The sequence below is a fragment of the Peromyscus maniculatus genome, chromosome 17 (assembly GCF_049852395.1).
Source record: "Peromyscus maniculatus bairdii isolate BWxNUB_F1_BW_parent chromosome 17, HU_Pman_BW_mat_3.1, whole genome shotgun sequence".
NCBI classification, from domain to species: domain Eukaryota; kingdom Metazoa; phylum Chordata; class Mammalia; order Rodentia; family Cricetidae; genus Peromyscus; species Peromyscus maniculatus.
Window position 1 is genome coordinate 16,264,219 of NC_134868.1, and position 19,569 is coordinate 16,283,787.

Below are 19,569 nucleotides of genomic sequence, written 5' to 3' on the forward strand. Positions count from 1 at the left end.
GTTGGTAGACCACTTGCCAGCTTCTCTGAATAAGGAAATGAACGCTGCTTCTGTCCCCTCCTGAAGGACAGTAACCCACCTGTACTCCTGGAATGAGTACATGAACCCTGAGAGAGCTCCCTCTGTGTTATATCCATCCTGGTGTCATTGGGTCCTTTCACAATTCCCAGGATGTTCACAACCTCTGCTCTATTTCATTGTCTGATTCCCATATGAACGGGCCCTGGTTGGGTGATCTTACTTATCTACTCATTCCAGGCAAAAGAATCAGAGCATAAGCAAACGTTGAGTGCATCCTAATCTTTTTCCATGTTTAAACACACCAAGAGATAATGATTCGGGACTACCTTGAAGGCCTGAGGTAGCAGGGCTTATGTAGCCTACACACACACACACACACACACACACACACACACACACACACACAATCACAAACTGTATCTGATATCCAGCCCTACTACAGGCTATGTTGATAATGGCAGCAGAGGATTGGTAGACGGACGCTCCAGGCAGAAGGAAACAACAGAAGATCTGTCCCCGTCCAGACTCCACTTCTCTCGCTGTTTCCGCTCTTGATATTTTTTCACTAGTTCCCCTTTCCTTACCCCTACCTATTTAGCATTAACAGAATAATTGGAAAGAACGGTACTATGAAATGTGGACATGATCTTCAGCCAGTAGAGCTAATCCACTAGGATCTAATTTACCACCCAGGAGAAACGCTAGCCTATGACAACAGCCACTTGCAGCCGAACTGGAACCTGAGGTCACCGTAACCTGCCCAGAACTGTGCCATGCTGGAGGACCCCTTTCCTTAACCATACACCTCACCTGTAACACCCGCCTGGGATTCTCTCCCCACTGGGAGGGTAATGGTAGAGGTGCTTAAAATTCCACGTCAAGCACTACCTGAATAAGAAAATACTCTCATTATAGAGGTCAGGGCTCTACGCCACTCCCTCAGTCACATAATCAAAGAGTCACTTCATGGCCACCAATCATAATTTTATCTTTTGATTATGTCATGTTCTTTCACATAGACTATGTTGTATGTTGTGTCCTCATTTTTCGAGTCCTCGACACACTGCGTGTAAATTCAAGGTGTCTTTCTAGTCAGGTCATCAATAAAGACAGACTGAGGGAAACCTTTATCAACCCCGGGGATTGGCAGGGGTCGGCGACACAGCCTCACGCTGGATGTGTTCTTCCTGCCACAGATTCGGAACGTGGCGGCCAACTTGTGCGTGGACAGCAAGCACGGAGCCACGGGGACGGAGCTGAGGCTGGACATCTGCGTCAAAGACGGCTCCGAAAGGACGTGGTCTCATGAGCAGGTGAGTCAGAAATCGTGGGAGCGGAGGCTAGCGGGGAGCTGAGAAGGGCAGGGAAGGACGGGATGGGAAGAAGTCTCTGGGTGGTGCATTTGGGGCTTGGGCGAAGTTTGTCACCAACCAGACCCGTAGTTGGTTGAGCCTGGTCTGTCTCTGCTTCTGCCCCTCGTCAGAGGAACTGTGATATTCAACCAAGATAACGGACCGGAGTGAGGATTGGTGTGATAGCTCAGCCAGGGAAGTGCAAGCCTTGCACGTGTGAGAGCTGGAGTTTGGTCTTCCAGAACCTGTATTTTCAAGGCTGAGCATGCTGGCATGTGCTGGTAATCCCCCGGTCTGGGGAGGCAGAGGCAGGCAGATCAATGGGGATCGCTAGGCAATTAGCCTAGCCCATGTGGTGAGCTCCAGGCCAGTAAGAGCCATCCAAATGTAGACAGCAGCTGAGGAATGATACTTGACATTGTCCCCTGATCTCAACACTCATGTGAGCATGCCCATGCATGCACACAGGCACCCCCCCCATACACTCACACACACACACACACACACACACACACACACACACACACACACACACGGCGACCGGTTAGGGATTTAGCTCAGTGGTAGAGCGCTTGCCTAGCGAACTCAAGGCCCCCCCGGGCTTGGTCCTCAGCTCTGAGGGGAAAAAAAAAGTCTGTTCAGAAATGTCACAATGAAGCCCATGATTTTTGTGTACTCACCTTTATTTGTTTGTACGTGCGTGCACGTGTGCTCGTGTGGGTGCACACACCTATGCACACGCAGCGAGGTCAGAAGAAGGCATGGCATTTCCTCCTCCGGTCCATTCCACCCATGCTTCGGAGGGTCTCCCCCTGATTCTGGGGCTTGTATTTCCTCCCTAGGCTGGAAGTCAACAAGCCCTAGCACTTTCCTGTCTCTTCCCCACTCCCTCGGAGCTGGGGTCCCAGGCACAGGCCTGTGTAGGACTCTGGGATCCACACTCTGGCCCTTGTGATGGTGCAAGAAGACATCTTGCCCACTGAACCCTCTCTCCAGCCCCTGGCATACTAACTCTGAAACACTAATTTTTTTTAAATGGAGGTAGTAGACTCATTCGGTGTGACCTTATCTTACTGTCTTCACCAGAGCAGCAGTTTTCAAGACAAACCTGGAGAATGCTGGGGTATTCATCCAGCAAAATCTTTTCATCAAGGGCTCTGTTTTGTGCTTGAGAGTGCATCTAACCTTACTTTTCCCTTCTGGCTGTGCATTAAAGTAATGCATGGCCCTCTTGTTGCAATAGTAGTTTTTAGTCATGCCTGTGAAGGGCAACCGAGGCAGGAGCATCCCAACATAGACTTCAGAGAATGTTTTCAGACGATGCATGGCTTTGGCCGAAAGACATTTCAGCGCAGCTCCGGCTAAAGAAAAGTGTGATTTCCAATCCAACTTAGAGCCTGAAAATCTTCGGGAAGGGTCTCTCCTGGAATTGTGTCATCTGTGAAAGAGAAAGGACAGTGAGCGTTGAGGACTGCAGGCCCCTTTGGTCTTTCAACTTTGAATAATGAACTCTTTCAAGTAGGAAGTACGGGATGGACCACACAGATTCCACAAGTATCCACAGCTATTGTCAAAGTGACAGAGAAAACCAGCTGATGCTCACAGCTGAGGCCTTTCCCCAGCCTGCTTCCCTCTGCAGAAGAGAACGCCTGCAGTCCGGGCAGTGTGCTCTCACGGTGCTCTCTGTTTCTCAGAATGGACCACAATAACTGTCTTGGGAAGACAACCAGAGTAATGGAGCACATTCTCTGCTGGCCTGACTGCCCTGCTCCAGCTGTATTATTCCTCCATGTCTGCCCTGGATACTGGCCAGGAGGGGGCTCAGCTGGAGCACCCTTGTGCTTTGGAGAGGGTCATTAGCTTATGCACACATTCCGCACAGAAGAATCTTGACAAAAGTGAACCCACTGAGCAATGACCCTCCCCAGCCTAAGGTCCTTAAGGAGTGGTTCAAGTCCACTTGTCTCCTCCCTGTTTCCTCCTCCTGGCCCTCCTGCATCCTGAATTACAATCAGAGCGTCAGGTTGCTGGGAAAGCAGCCAGTTCCAACACCAGTCGAGGATGACTCCATCAGCTGACACCGACATCTTCTAACGCCCTCTAAGTAGTTACTCATCCAACGGTGATCTAGGAAGACAGACACGCCTTAGAGTCCGGCCAGCATGGATCTCACTTTAAGCCAAGCAGCCTTGTTCAGTTCTTTGGGGCCAGAGGTTCTCCCTCATTAAATAAGAACAACAGGCCCTACCTCCTCTATGGGGTTTTCTGAGAAGTAATGGTGCCCGAGACGTAACATTAACTCCCACATGAAGTCAACTCAGTCACTGTACTCTCCCTTCTGTCTACACACACACACACACACACACACACACACACACACACACACACACACACTGTCATGCTCTCAGGTTCAAGGCTCCTGTGACATGGATGCATTGGTCCATTCCCAACATGCTCATCCACTCCAATATATGAACCATTCCCAGAAGGCTCTGCAGCTCTAGGATGTGGTGATAGCTACAAGGTGTCAGAAGGGAACTCACTGGCCTCCTCCGCCTCCTCCGTGTCCTCCGCTAAGCACTGCTGAGGTGTTGCCGAGCATCAGAGGAATATGGTAGGCCGGCACTGCCAACAAGCAGACGGGACTCCCGCCTGAGGGCAAGCAAGAATGCTTAAGAGGCTACCCGTAAGGCCAGCCTTTGGAGCATGTAGGAAGGACAGTCTCTAAAATTAAAGAGGGAAGCTTTAAGGGAAAACTTCGTCTCTGGGGCTAAATTTATCTCCTCTTTTCAGCCCAAGTGGGAAACGAATTTAGATAGCTTATGGGGATACATGTCTGGATACCTGAACCAGGCTTAATATTTCTAAACAGGAAAATTCTAGAATGGAGCATGATCTGGCCTGAACTCTTATTTGACAGATAAAAATGACCACGGAGAAAGTGAAGTATATGCACACACTTTTATTGTTGATTGTTCATTTACCTCAGGCTAAACTGGGGGGAAAAAAATCTCTGGTATGTAATTTACAGAATGGTCACCAGAGGGCAGCACTAGACAAGAAGAAAACTTCACAAGGCAGGGAAAAAAATAGGTATCTATCTATCCCTGCACTTAATACAGCTCTTTGAAAAGATTTCCGGACTCTGTAGTCCTAAGGCTGGAACTACAAAGAGAACAAAGGTTGCCGGGGAGGAAAAACTTGAATCCGGCTTGAAACCTGCCACCATGTAAGGCAAATTTATATGACAATAATTAATGAAAGCCTTGTTCAATATTTTGCTTAAAGACTGTAAGTTATAATTCATTCTTGTACGTTTAAGTTAAAATTCCTGGATGAGAAGTACATCAGGCCAGGGGCATTATGGATATTCATTTTAATTCCAAAGCCGTCGAACTGACTAAAGAATAGACAAACTTGTCCCAAGGGCGACGACGAACAAGGGGCCACTGAAGCATGCCTTTAGAAGGGAGGAATTTTGCCGCAGAACATTATTCAGGACTAATCCAGCTTCTGTGGGGGAAGCAGGCATATGATTCATCCTTCCGGGGTCGTTGCTAAGCTCTTTGATATCACTCGAGCATTGTGTGCTGGCTCCCAGCTTCCTCTAGGGATCGAGGAAAAACAGGAAAAAATAGATCCAAATAAGAGTGCAAGATCTGGAAGGCAACTCCCCAGCCCCCGTTATGAGTACGGGGGGGGGGGGGGGAGGGGGGGAGAGGAGGTGTGTTTGGCTTGGCCTAGTTTGGCTGTTCTCTCAGCAGGCCCAGCAAGCAGGCCCTGGGCTCCTGCTGGGAGGAAGCCTTGCAGGCCTTGCGGTCCTGCTGAGGAAGCCGACAGACTTTCTCTTTCCAAGATCTGGAGGAGGGGGACACACACAAAACAGAAATCCAAACAAGACAATGCGTGCAGAGAAAGGACACACGCCTTTTCTTTGGGGGGAGAAACAATCTCAAAACGGCATTCTGATGAGTACAAACTGTAGGGAGAAACCTGCTATAACTCAAATTTCTGCAAACTCCCTAACGATGAAATAAAATATAACTACCCCACAGAGAGAGAGAAAATGTTTTTCAACTGTCTCATCGGGTTGCCAGATTAAGATAAGTATACTTGCAGCTCCGATCTGGAGAATTTATTTGTATAATACATTACAATCCGGACCCGGGCAATGTTACACACGCCACACGAATACAGAAGCAGGGAAATGGGTCATGACTCAAAATCTATATTTTAAAGTACCGCTCAAAAGAAGAAAGGCGGGAAATTGACATCTATTTACTTTTAAAAGAATGGTTTGGGTTTGAAAAGAAAGCAAAAGGCATCCGGGGCTTTTAGTAAGTAAATCTAGATGCTTCTGGCTAGTCAGAACCGCCCAGGAGTAGGAGGCAGATTTGTGAGTGTCACAGTTAAGTCCCTGAATGGTGAGATGTCCTCAACATGTCTGCTGGTTTCTGCTCTGGAGAAAAACATGTCTAAGGAATGATCAGTCTGACATGGCCATTGAGGAAGATAAATGACTACAGGAAGCATTTCAAAGACGTAAGAGAGGGGAAAATTAGTTATTGGAAGGTGTAGAAAAAAATAAAACAATTGGTATAATTTGAAGATTTATCACCCAGGGCCCAGGATTGCAATCACCAGGTAGCAATAACAATACAGAATACCCTATGAAAATTCCTTTCTAGCCATCGATACAAAGCTAGAAACAGGAAACAAAAGTCGCCTAAGTGTGACCAGATACAATTGTGACAGCAGATGACATCTAAGAGACAGACTTGCTGTCACTCGGGTGTTCTTTGGACCTTAAGGGATCTATGTAATGAAAAGTGGGAGGAAATGGAATTCAAGATGCCGGGACACTTGAGGCAGAAGTCAGATCTGTCGAATGAATGATCTTCAATAGGTAGGGATTACAACTCTCATCTTTAGGCTTCCGGGTATATATAAGCTAAGACAGAGAGAGAGAGAAGCTGGGCACACAGTCCCACCCCCTGCATGGAGAGAGACTGTGTATCTTAGAGATAAGAGTGCAGCCCGGGTCAACTGATCACTCTCCCTCTCTGGTGGATCTAGGAAGAGTCGAGGGAGGGCGAATATGATCAAAACACATTATATGGAAGTCTCTAAGAACAAAGAAGAGGATGATGAGGAAAACGAGAAAGAGAACAAGTATGTCAGAGAGAGAGAGAGGGACTGAGCAGAAACATGACGGTAACAGTGTGCTCCTCCTCCGGAGCCTCTGCCTCAGCTCCCACCCCCTAAAGTTAACAAGCAAATAAAATTTTTTAGACATCTGGTTGCCTGCATTTGGAGTCACCCAAGAAACACACCTCAGGAGGTACCTGTGTGGCTTTTCCCGAGAGGTTTGACTGAGCTGAGCAATCCTGAGAGAGATGAACGCGGATGCTCCTCTAGCATCCTTTATTTATTTATTTTTATTTTATTTATTTTTAAGTATTTTTATTAAGAAATTTTATTCATTTTACATATCAACCACAACTCCCCTCCCTCCTCCCACCCCCTACCCTTGCCCCCGTCCCCCCCCCCCCGTCCCCCCACCCCACCCCCATATCCCACCTCCTCCAAGGCAAGGTCTCCCATGGGGTGTCAGCAGAGCCTGGTACATTCAGCTGAGGCAGGTCCAAGCCCCTCCCCCTGCACCAAGGCTGTGCAAGGTGTCCCACCATAGGCACTGGGCTCCAAAAAGCCAGTTCATGTCCTAAGGGTGGGCCCTGATCAAGCTTCATAACTGTCTTCCTATGCAGAGGACCTAGCCCAGTCCCATGCAGGCTCCACAGCTGTTGATCTAAAGTTCATGAGTTCCCACTAGTTTGGTTTGGTTTCCTCTGTAGGTCTCCCCATCATGATCTTGATGCCCCTTGCTCATAGAATTCCTCTTCTCTCTCTTCGACTGGAATCCTGGAGCTCGGCCTGGTGCTTGGCTGTGGATCTCTGCATCTGCTTCTCCCTCTTTGACTGCACAGGCAATGTGGGCAGCAACCTGACAGACACGCCAGCCCGCGTGTCTTCTCTACAGTAATTGAGGGTTTCCTCCAACATGAGCCAAAATAAATCTTTCAAAATAAACAGACACACAAACACCCCCAAACACACACAGCAACAGAGACAAAAGAGAAATAGGTACGCCAGTTACGATTTCTTGATCGAAATCAGGCAGAATGGGGCATACCTATGATCTCGGTCATCAGGAGGCTGAGGCAGGAGGATGTGGCATTTAAGGCCAGCCTGGGCTATGTGATGAGTTGAAGGCCCGTAGGGCCCATTTAAAAAAAAAAAAAAAAAAGGACTAAAACTAATTGTCATTTATCTTGACAGTTATTTCAAGTTTCTGGTGAGGTAAGTAGTACATGTTACACATGTCAAACATATCGAGCACCTGTGCTTTTCTGGGCGCTGGGAAGGTGAGTTTTAAAAGGACACCCTCCGCCACCAAGGGTCTCACGACCTGGTGAGCGATATGGAAACCCAGTGGACGGTCGTGACAGAATGAGGAAAGAGAGGAAGAAGATGAAGCGGTTAAGAAATGAAGGCTGCTTGGATGACTGGACATCTAGACTGAGGAGAAAAACCATCGCAGGATTCTAGGCTGACAGAAGACCTAACTAGACGGGCATCCCAGACCGACTTCGCTGTCCACTAGGAGGGGCAGGAGCGTGGGCAGCAAGGACAGGAAGGTTGGCAGGGGCTAGGGAAGCGGCTCATGGTATGTGTTTCTTTGCGAACACAAGGACCCGAGTTCAAGCCCCAGAATCCATTTTAAAAGCCAGGTTTGGTGACACACACACACTTTTAGTCCCAGCACTGAGGAAGCGAAGCACTCGTGAGGGTCCCTAGCGCTCACTGGCTGCCGGTCTAGTGAGACTACATGGCAAGTCCCAGCCAGTGAGACACCTTGTCTTTAAAACCAAAGTGTACAGTGGCTAAAGAATAATACCTACGGTTGTCCTCTGACCCCTGAACCGCCATGAGAGTGAGTGTGTATGCACACACACACACGCACGCACGCACGCACGCACGCACGCACGGGAAAGAATTAGGAACAGAAACAGGTTATGACAATAGTCTACACAAGAGATGTTGAGAACGACGTTTGTGAAGATTTGGAGGATGAAACTAATTCCAGAAATGCTTAGGAAATGAAAGTGCCAAGATGTGTCTTAGCGGTACGGTGGTTGCCCAGTGTGTGTGAGGCGGTGGGCTCCATCCCCGGTCCTGCCAAAGAAGAGAGACGCTGGTAAGACTCGCCAGGTAATTAGATGAGGAAAGAAGAGGAGGCAAAAGTTCCGAGACTCCACGGCTGACGAGATGAATGGCGTTACCACCAGCTGAAACAAATCACAGGAGAACAGGCTAGCCAAGAAATGAAACTCCGGTGAGTGCAGGATATGCTGAATTTGAGTCCTCTGGGAGACACGATCAGGAAAACCCTGCCAGGAGCCAGACCCAACGTGGTTGGTGGGTTCGGAGCATTTCGGTGAAAGCTGGTCTGAGAGAATTTAAGCCCGAGCAGGAAAGAAGGAGGACAGACACCCCTGGTGACGCCATGTTGAGCAGACAGATGAAAGACGGTTACTGCGGAGGAGCATGGTACTTCAAAAGCCACGGGAGCAGCCCCCTTAGAAGAGAGCTCAAAGTTAGGAACAGCACAAACAGACACTTCTCCTGTGTGAAGGACCTAAGACAACGAGGAGAGACAGACAGACAGACAGACAGAGAACACAATTCCTGCTCAAGACTCCATCACAAGTGCCCAACCTGACACCCCTTGTCCTGTCTGAGCTGGTCTCTTGTCCTGCCTTTCAAGGGAACAGAGCATAGACACCCACTTTTACTCAGATGCCTTCACGCATGTATTGGATTTCAATCATTTCTTTGCCTAGTTTAGACCACTTCACCTAGTCCTTCCAGTCGCTTTCAGATTCCCATCACGTAACTGTTTTCTCTTAGCCATCTCTGGAATTGCCCCAGATTCTCTCGGTAGGATCTGAAAACCCAAGTAGACGGAGGACCAGGCCAGTGGTGAGGGCATTAGCTGCATACAGCTCTACACTCCGCTTGCTCTCCGTCAGTCAGTAAGACATTGGCCCTGACACTTCTGCTTCACACAGCTGTCTGCCTCCTAGAGTCCTCGCTCGTCTGAGAATTACATAACCTACTGAACCAGAACAGGAAGAAAGCCCAAGGCTTCTCCAGTCCGTCTTCTCCTTTAATTAAGGACTTTCTTGGACGTACCCTACAAATGTGGTTCAGCTCAGGGAACTCAAGAAAATGCTCTTTTTCTCAATAGGAATGCTGTTTGTTAATTGAGCCCATTGTAAAGTTCATTTAGGATGTCATAAGTAGCATTTGTAATATAGAGTGAGACGATAACCCAGATGAGGATAGGAAATGATGGACGGCATATTAATTGATGTATTCAGTGGAGTTGTGGTACCTATCATCCCATGAAACTCCTGTTTCAGGTTGGAGGTCAGGGACCGATAAGTGCGAACTGTACATCTTATTGTGAGTTATGATCCAAAACTGTCTCTACTGCCCCACAGAATTCCTCTGACCTATGCTAGAAAATTAATTTGCCTGTTCTTTACTCCATTGCGCTCGGCTTTCCTTAAAATTGGATTTTTCAAGGTGCGAGCATCAATCCAGCTCAACTTTAAGTCTTGTCCGTTGGCAGTTAATCTGCTCATTAGGCTAACGCTGCAGTCCCTGATCCAGGAACCTTTTATCTACGCAACAAACGCTAAAAGTTTTATTAAAGGCTTTTCCTTCTCCTCTCCTTCCTAGCCCCTCTTCTCCCTCTCCCCTCTCTCCTCCTTCATCCTTCCCTCTCCTCTTCCCCCACCTTCAAAATATCTTTCTCCCTCCCTCCCTCCCACCCCTCCCCTTTCCCCTTCCTTACCTGTTCCTAACTGAAAACTTCTCCCTTGCATTTTTACCAGTCTGGCCGCAGGTACAGCTGTCACAGCCCTTTGAGGCATGCTGAGATAGATGTCTTCCCTGTATTCACAAAATGGGAGCCCTTTGAAGCATGCCCTTTCAATGCCTCTATTGTGCTGAGCTAGACTTCTTCCTGGTATTCACAAAATGGGAGCTCTGCACTGTCACGACGACGTCTCTCCCCACGCTCTGGAACCTCCCCCCCCCCGCCCCCCACGTGAACTCACTGTGGCTTCTCTGCTGCTGTTCTTTTGCCAGCTCTTTACTTTTGGGTGGAGAGAAGATATTCGACCCGGTGAGCCTCTGCACACCCGAAAATTCTGCTTCGATGCAATCTCACACAGCAGCCCTGTCACGCTCTATGACTGTCACGGCATGAAAGGGAACCAGCTCTGGGGATACCGGAAGGTAAGAGTCGGTTCTGCGCTCATTCTCGGATTGTCATGTGTAGTGGGTTGGGGTTTTACTTGTTGTTGTTTTACTTTTTTGGCTCTTTTGGATGGCCCGCCACCCAGCTCCCAAATAAATACACACATAGAGGCTTATCTTTTCTTATGAATGTCCAGCCTTAGCTTGGCTTGTTTCTAGCCCGCTTTTCTTAACTTAAATTATCCCATCTACCTTTTGCCTCTGGACTTTTGTCTTTCTTTATACCTTTCTTTGTTTCTTACTCCAGGGCTTGCTGCATAGCTGGATGTCTGGCCCTGATGTCCTCCTCTCCTCCTTTTCTTGCTCTTTGATCTCTCCTTCCAGATTTTTCCTATTTATCCTCTCTGCCTGCCAGCCTCACCTATTTCTCTCTCTCCTACCTGTCTATTGACCATTCAGCTCTGTATTAGACCAATCAGGTGTTTCAGACAGGCACAGTAACACAGCTTCACAGATAAACAATGCAACGTGAAAGAATGCAGCACATCTTTCCATTGTTAAACAAATGTTCCACAGCATAAATAAATGTAACACATCTTTAACTACTAGTCTATAACAGTCATGATTTTCAGATTGACAAGTTGGTTAAAAACACCCTGTTTTGGTTCAGTCACCTGGACATATGCACACACACCCAGCTCACACATGTGACAGGGAAAGATGCAGTAGAGATGCTCACACCCTCACTGATTGTGTGTACCATTTCCCAAGCAGCTATAACTGAAAAATGACTCCAGATTACTAGTAACACAGGGAAGACATCTAAACTCAGCTCAACCAACTTGAGGAAGAAAGTGGCCACATGTCAAATAAGCAAATACACATGTATAATTGTTAAAAAATCCTAATTCACAACACACATAGATTAATGCATCTGTTAATTAACTGCATACCCCTGGCTATTCCGTGGCAGCTGTCTGGTTAAAACAGTTGCAGTAACACACACACACACACACACACACACACACACACACACACACACACGCATACATATATATCCACGTAGATATAATTTTAACACTTGGACAAAAAGTAACCCATTTGTGATCGTTTGGACAAGTCTTCCCAGATATATCGAAGGCAAATGTATTTGGGAAACCTAAAAAATATTAAATTACAAGATAATACTTAATGATAGAAATAGTTTAAAACAAATATACTTAATGATAGAAAATAATTGTAAAACAAATATAGACTCATGTTTATTGAGTTAATTAAGCAATTATTTTACTTTTAAGTATTTTTAAGTATTATTTTTAACTATTTCCCAGCCGGAGAGCCGATGCCTTCTGTTTACAGAAGTCTGCACAATCCAGACTTATTTGGGTTATCAGAAAAAAAATGTACCTAGTGCTTTATCCGGGAGCATGGCTACCTGTGACAAAGGCCAGCCCATGTTCCCCCAAACTACAGAAACCTGAAGGGAGAGGCTGAGGGGATGGATAGTGGAGTGGGCAGTGGCTTTGGATGGGTTTCTTCACTTCATGAAAGCCAGAGCTCTAGTTCCTACCTCTTGAGGTGGGTACCCCAAACCAGCCTCACTCAGAGCAGACTCCATTGTACTCTTCATTCCACATGTCAGCACCTCCCTCGGATCCAGCAGACGTTTGCTGCAGCTCAAGAAAAAGCACAAAATGTTAGCTGTTGCGTCTTACAAAGCAATTTAAAATCTAAAGAGCTAATGAGAAGATGCTCTCACAAGTACACAGGGAGGGAATTGCTAACTGTTTTCTTTATGAAGTGTGTAATTGATTAGTCTTGTCAAACTCTCGCTATTCAATACAATATTGTCTATGCGGAGTGGAGTAGGGGAGGCTTTTTTTTTTTCCTTCTCCAATAGTTATTTTCTGACCTTTAGGATGATATTTTCTGGATACGTCAATAAAACACCAGCTCTCCCTCACATGCTGGTGGTTTCTAATGAACAGAACATTTCTCATCATTGGACATTTACAGAACGAGAGATAGACCACTCAATAAGATGCAATTAAGCCTTGAAAATGCAGTTGTTTTCATTAGGGAGCTTACAAAAGCTTACAGATGGATAAGACCAACTAATGCATGTGCACACAGAGCTCCTGGAGAGGAAAAAAAATGGGCCACAGTGATTTCAAATGCTAACTCGTACGAGCTTTAACACTGCAAACCTTTCCAGTATCCAAAGGGACTGGATTGGTGAAAGATAATCGCTAGATGTGATTATGCTCTTCCTAGCTTCTCAGATCGGTTGCAGTGCTCAGCAAGAGGTTGCACTCTGCATATTTATATAGCAAGCAAGGTATTTATACTCAATCAGGAACATGCCCAAGGCTTAAAATGGCAAGTTTCTGAAATATCTCATCTTGGTCGATGACTCAGACCTATGTAGCACACCTGTTTTGGAATTTTGGAAAATTCAAGGGCTGCTCAACACCTAGAGGAAAAAAAAACACGCAGATGGAGAGCTCTCAGGATCCCTGCTCAGCTACAGTCCTTGGCCTCAGGAAAATGGAGTGGTCTACCAGTTCACTAATTTTTCTGAGGTTGTTTTGGAGTGCCCCCATTTTTATTACCATATTTTAAAATAGATATTTATGGATTAGCCTAAAGGACCATCACCTGAGCACTTGAGGGAATCCTCAGGACCACCTCCAACTGTTAAGGAAGAGGAAGCCTTGATTCACACCCATCACCTGAATCCCCATAACCACTGAGGTGCTGTTATGAGCAATGGACAGGGGAGGATACTAATGCTGGCACAATTGTGGCGAAGCCACCATTCAAACTCAGATCAATGCTGGCACAATTGTGGCGAAGCCAGCATTCAAACTCAGATGCATACAGCTTCAAAGTCTCTATTCACTTCTCAGCTGTGCTCTTTAAGAAAGAAGATCAATAATCCCCAGGAGAGGTACCTAGTGTGTGTTGAATTTAGTGCTACAGAAGCCAGTTAATCTTTTCCAACTACATGGAGATTTCTTGGAGAAAGAAGTTGGCTAGTATCTACCTCCTTTGAACAGTTCAAGGTTGTGATCAGATCCCGCTTCCTGGTCCATTATCAACAATTAATTAGCTCTCAGCTATTCTTAAATATGTCTCTTTGCTACACCAAAAAAGAGGGGCATCCCTATTTTATAATATTGTAACTATGGTTGTATGCAATGTGTCTCAGAACAGCCCACCAGTGCCCTGTATGAGAGGAATCCCCACCTTGGTTCTCTTTTGCCACCAGGGGGCTCCCTGTTCAAATAGCAGCAACCCCAGTGAAAACATTTAAACCATTATTCAACAAGAAACTCTTTTCTCCTCTTCAGTCCACACATCTGTTCAGTCACTACTACTTGTTCCTCCCTGTGCCCAGCCATTGTCTTCAAATACCCCTCTCCCTGTCTCTGTCTCTGTCCCTCTCTCTGTCTCTGTCTCCATCACTGTCTGTCTCTGTTCCTGTCCCTGTCTCTGTCTCTCTCTGCCTGTCTCTGTCTCTCTGTCTCTGTCTCTGTCTCTGTCTGTCTCTCTCTCTCTCTCTCTCTCTCTCTCTCTCACACACACACACACACACACACACACACACACACACACACACACACACACTTTGCCCCTGCTACAGCTCCTGCCCTGGTTCCCATATTACCCTCCATCACTATGATGGCTTCCTAAAGGATCTCCCTGCCCTTCTCACAGTGAACTTCGTTCAGGGGGAGCTTCCCAAACACCTGGCCATTACATTCCTCTGGTTTATACGCCACTTGGTTTCTCACTGAGTAGAAGACAAACTCATTTTACCTCTCACTTCTTGTCCAAACCCTTCAGCATCTGGTCAACATAATGGTCAGGCTCTCTTAAGTCTTAGTCCAACTTACTATAGCCTGGCCAGAGTGGTGGCGCACAACTGTAATCCTAGGACTCAGAAAGCAGAGGCTGGAGGATTTCCACGAGTGCAAGACCAGCCTAGCCTGGACAATGAGTCCTAGCCTAGACTCTGTGAGCTAGGGCTACCAAGTGACACCTTGTCTCAGAACAGCAACACAAAAGCTTAAGGCTATTTCTCCTCCACTTTCATTTCATCATTACTCGAACGGGAATAATAATTAACTGATAACCATGTAAAGCTTGGAGCTGAATTTCTGATGGTAGGTCCAAATCCCCATCTGTGTGGGTGACAAACACACTCTTTACGTTGATCACAGTGTTGAAGTGTAACCTAGCACGCCACATCACTGAAGCAAATCTCTGTTGAGTAACAAGAACCGCTGTCACCCTCACCAGATTGAAAGCTGTCGCCCATAGCCTACTCCTTTTACATGCACATTTTATTGGATGGCCTAGAGCTTGTATCCTATTTAAAGTGTCCCCAAATATATAACCTAAATTAAGAAACTGAGCACAAGCCATTTATTTGAGAGGTGACTGCAAAAAAATATATACTTATAAATATGAGTGTGTGTATGTGCATTCTTGTGTGTGTGTGTGTGTGTGTGTGTGTAATACTAAAGTTTCCACTATCTCACCAAATAGCCAAATAGAAAGCAAACTCATAGAAATCAATAACTTAATCTACCATATATAGGCACATCTAAAAGCCCACAAACACGTCTCTCTTGTTACTACCAAAACTTCCCTCCAGCTGTGCAGATGTGGTGGAACACACCTGCAATCCTATCGGGAGGCAGAAGCAGCAGGAAGGCTGTAAGTTTAAGGCTAGCCTTGTTCTGTATAGCAAGTTCCAGGCTAGCCAACCAGGACTAAAGAGGGAGATTGTATGAAAGAGGGAGGGGGTGGAGGCAGAAGGAGGAGGAGAGGAAGGAGGGAGGGAGGGAGAAAGGGGAGAAAGAGAAAACTTTCCCTGAGAGACTGGGTATAAAATAAGATGTAGACTGTAATCACCTCTATTCAAACTTGCACAGGATCTCATATTTAGTGTAATCAGAAGAATAAAGAAGTTTAAAGGCGTCAGGATTTGAGAGGAAGAGGATAAATGGACTATTCACAGATGATGTGTTTGAGTATTTTGAAAATCCAAAAGACTGTGCAACTAAACTATTAAAATTGAATTAGAACATTTAGCTCGGTTTCAACAGGATGAAAACAATTATCTCTACTTGGGCAACAAAAACTAGAACATGAACTGAAAAAGCTGTTCTTTGTAGTTATCATAAAATGCTTAAGGTAAATAGTTGAGTTCAAGTCTGGGGGTGGGGGAAATGTCAAGGCCTCCATAGAGAAAACGGCAGAAGGGGACTGGGCTGTACTTCAGTTCTTGCCTGGCATTTGTGAGAAGAAACTCTGATTTTGTAGTTGCTCTCTAGGGAATTAAACTTTAATTCCCATTTTTTTAAAAAAAAAAAATACTTTTAAGTTGCATTAAACAGGGAGTAGAGATAAGAAAGTTAAACTGATATCTATACAACTGACCCATTAGTTTAAAGTGAGTGAGTGAGTGAGTGAGTGAGTGAGTGAGTGAGTGAGTGAGTAAGTGAGTGAGTGAAATTCTTGGCATGTGCCAACATTTGATGACTTATTTTCACTTACATGCTAGGCTTTGGTCTCTACATCATAAAATCATGCTGGTCCACAAAGATGCCAGGTGGGAGGCATCTGCTAGTCTGAAGCATTCTAGTGAGACAGGACTTAAGGCCCAAAATAACTACAGTGTCCACAATTAAGTTAACAAAGACCCTTCTTTGCGGTTCTCCTCGGCTTCTGATTTTTGGCACCTTTACAAGATGCTAAGTGTGTGGTCATAGTCGAAGAGTTCAGCTCTTCCCGGTCTGCCCATTCATTCCCAACACTCCCTCTTGCTGGGGAGGTCTTTGCTAGCCTGTGGTACTCTAGAGATTAAGTTTAATCCTTTTTGCTCAAGACAAATGAAAACTATTTGGTAATGTCTGCCTGTTCACCCGTCTTTACTTCTGAGGAAGTGGTCCAGTTTCCAGAGTCTACCCTTCCCATGACTTTGCTTGGATCAAACTCATCTCCTGGATAGTCCACCTAGAGCAGCAGTTCTCAACCTGTGGGTCGCAACCCCTTGGGGGTTGAATGACCCTTTCACAGGGGTCACCTCAGACCATCAGAAAACACAGATATTTACGTTATCATCCATAACAGTAGCAAAGTCACAGTTATGAAGTAGCAATGAAAAAGAATGTTATGGCTGGGGGGTCACTACAATTGAAGGAACTGTATTAAAGGGCCTCAGCATCAGGAAGGTTGGCCACCACTACTCTAGAGAGTCCTAGAAAATAGCATACAACCCAGAAAGGAGTATAAAACTGCCAGTCTGCTTTAATCATGGAAAATGGAGGAGTGACTGGCCCCCCTTGTTCAAGCCTCTATCATCTCTTGCTATAACCAGTGTTGCTGTTAACTTAAGCGTGAGCTGACTAGTTTTCTTGCTTAATTCGTACACTTGGCTTTTTAATTAGCTCTTGGCATTTAAAAATACTAATAACCTCTTTCCCTTTGCTACTCTGACACCTCTCTCATCTTCTACCTGTATAATTCATCTTTTGTATGTGTGGAGTTAGTCATTTGTCTCTATTGAGTTCTATCTCATGGGTTGGAAATGTAGCTCAATCATAGAGCCGATTCTTACACACAATGCACAAGGCCTTGAGTTAATTACCGTCATACCCCAAAAATAGTAATAAAAGGTTTAAATTCACAATTTTACCTCAATCTGGATTTTGACTCTTTGGCCCAACTTAATAGCAATTGAAATACTTTATTATTTTCCCACGCACAGTTGAATCAACACACATTTAATGCCTTCATCTGAGTTAATTACCTCCCGATGCACAAATTCGCTAACTGAGCCCTCTATTATATATCCGAAGTGGCACTAGACGACCAATGAGCACCATTTGAAGGAATTTCCTTACCAGGATACAAATCTACCTAATACTAGTAACCTCTCCTAGGCCAGTGTCCTTCAGCTGGACCATCAGAAAACAAAGACTTTGAAAACATTTTCTTGAAAACCAGATGCACAGTGTCTGCTGTGGCCACTTCTGTGGAATAGAGTGACTGGGCTCCCATGTACTGAGAGTCCCTGTACCCTAAGAAGATTTCAGTTCCAACTGACAGCTTAGCTACCTTATCAGAACAGAGCAAAGCTAATTCCCAAGAAGGCCAGACATCTACTAAGCGATGAAGCTACATTGTCAAGAGACATGCAACATCCACTAGTATACCCTGTGCCAGCAGGAAGTGGCAATGTAGAGAGGTGTGACTTTGTTTTTCAACAATCAATCTGGTGGAAAGAGGATTAGTCACTGGGAAAGCACATATTTACTCTACTGGTGCTCTCTTGGCGAAATCGGTTTTAGGAGTGTTCTACTTAAGCTTTTTCCTCCAAGCTGAAAGTCGATCCTGGTGACCCGTAAGGACCCTTGAGAACCAGCTGAGGGTTGTTCTGAAAGCAAGAAGGAGAACCTTTCAAATAGGGCCACCATCGAGCTCTGGTTTTGCCTATGTGTCTCACCTAGCTGAAGTCCGTTGGCTGGCACAGTGTTCTAACGGGTGCCATTCCAATTTAGCTACAACCCCATTGCTTAACATTTTCCCTGATGTGCTTAACTGCCACTCTGCATCAGTCTGAATTAGAAAGACTATCATAGACCATCCTCCTGCTCTTATAGAATGCTGAGGCGAGTGCTCGCCAGGGTCTAAATAGCCAGATGGAAACAGAGCTTGGTGATTAGAGCTCTGAAAGACTCATGAGATTGCTGATGAGGACACTTCTTCCGGTCTGAGCAGACACGGAGAAGGAGCCAGACTGCTAGTTACCTCAGCCAAGGGGAGAAATGCTTTGCCACTCAAGACATTGAGGACATGGGCTCTGGCTCCTGGCGAGGGGAGCGGGGAGCGCTGCCATTTGAGTCATGAGCTCCACTATGTGTCTTGGCACTGGAGCCTTGGAAGATTTGCTATGTTTCTCTATTTCCTTGTTATGAAATGAAAATAATAAAAGCATTCACCTCCAATAGCTATTGCAATAGGTAAGTAAAAATTCATTGCATTTAGAGCGTGGCACATAAGAGTTGGGTTGTTAGCTATTACCATCCATGTTTTCAGCAGGCTATCTTCCGGCTTGATTTTAACACCCCAAATTGGTGTAGAGAAACACATTGTCTAAGTAGTTGCACTTCTATACCAAGCATTTCTGTACTATTTAAACTATTCATGAGTAAACATTAGAAAGTGAATTTCACAAAAAGGACTGATCCGTCTGTGCAGTCTTCTTGTATACCAAAAAGACACGTGGCACATCGTAGGGCTTAATTCAAATTTGCTAAAGGGATAATTGAGTCTAACTTCCTGTTTCCCCACATTCTGGTTTCTCAAGAAGTGTTTAAAGGGGAGGAGAAAAGAGGAAATCTGGGTGGAGCACTTAGCACCATATGACACGTAGGGATGCAGCAAACAGGTGTTATGTTCGTGAGACTCCAGGCAGGTTGATAGAGAGGACATAAGAGATATGAACAGAAGCAATAAGCTTGATTATAAAAAAATTCCACATGTGGAACTTTGAGTTCAGCAGGAATACATATAAAAATGCATGCATACATATGTACATACATTCATCCATACATACATAAGGTTCCAGCATGGAGTGGCTAGTTTTATGTCAACTTGACACACGCGGGAGTTATCAGGGAGGCGGGAACCTCAGTTGAGAAACTGCCTCCATCAGATCAGGCTATAAGCAAGCCTTCTTTTCTTAGTTAGTGATTGGTGGGGGAGACCCCAGCCCATTGTGGGTGTTGGGGCCACCTGTGGATTCTGTAAGAAAGGGGGCTGAGCAAACAATGAGGAGCAAGACAGGAAA

The 19,569-nt window shown here is 45.7% G+C and overlaps 1 protein-coding gene across 1 annotated transcript in view; it reads left to right on the forward strand.

Annotated features, from left to right (window-relative positions):
* Window positions 1–19,569, forward strand: part of Galntl6 (polypeptide N-acetylgalactosaminyltransferase like 6) — a 1,076,513-nt gene that overhangs the window by 1,047,759 nt on the left and 9,185 nt on the right. Inside the window, exons 10-11 of the mRNA XM_076553306.1 lie at window positions 1,218–1,334; window positions 10,593–10,742. Of these exons, the coding sequence (XP_076409421.1) occupies window positions 1,218–1,334; window positions 10,593–10,742 (267 nt within the window). The remainder of the gene's footprint in view (window positions 1–1,217; window positions 1,335–10,592; window positions 10,743–19,569) is intronic.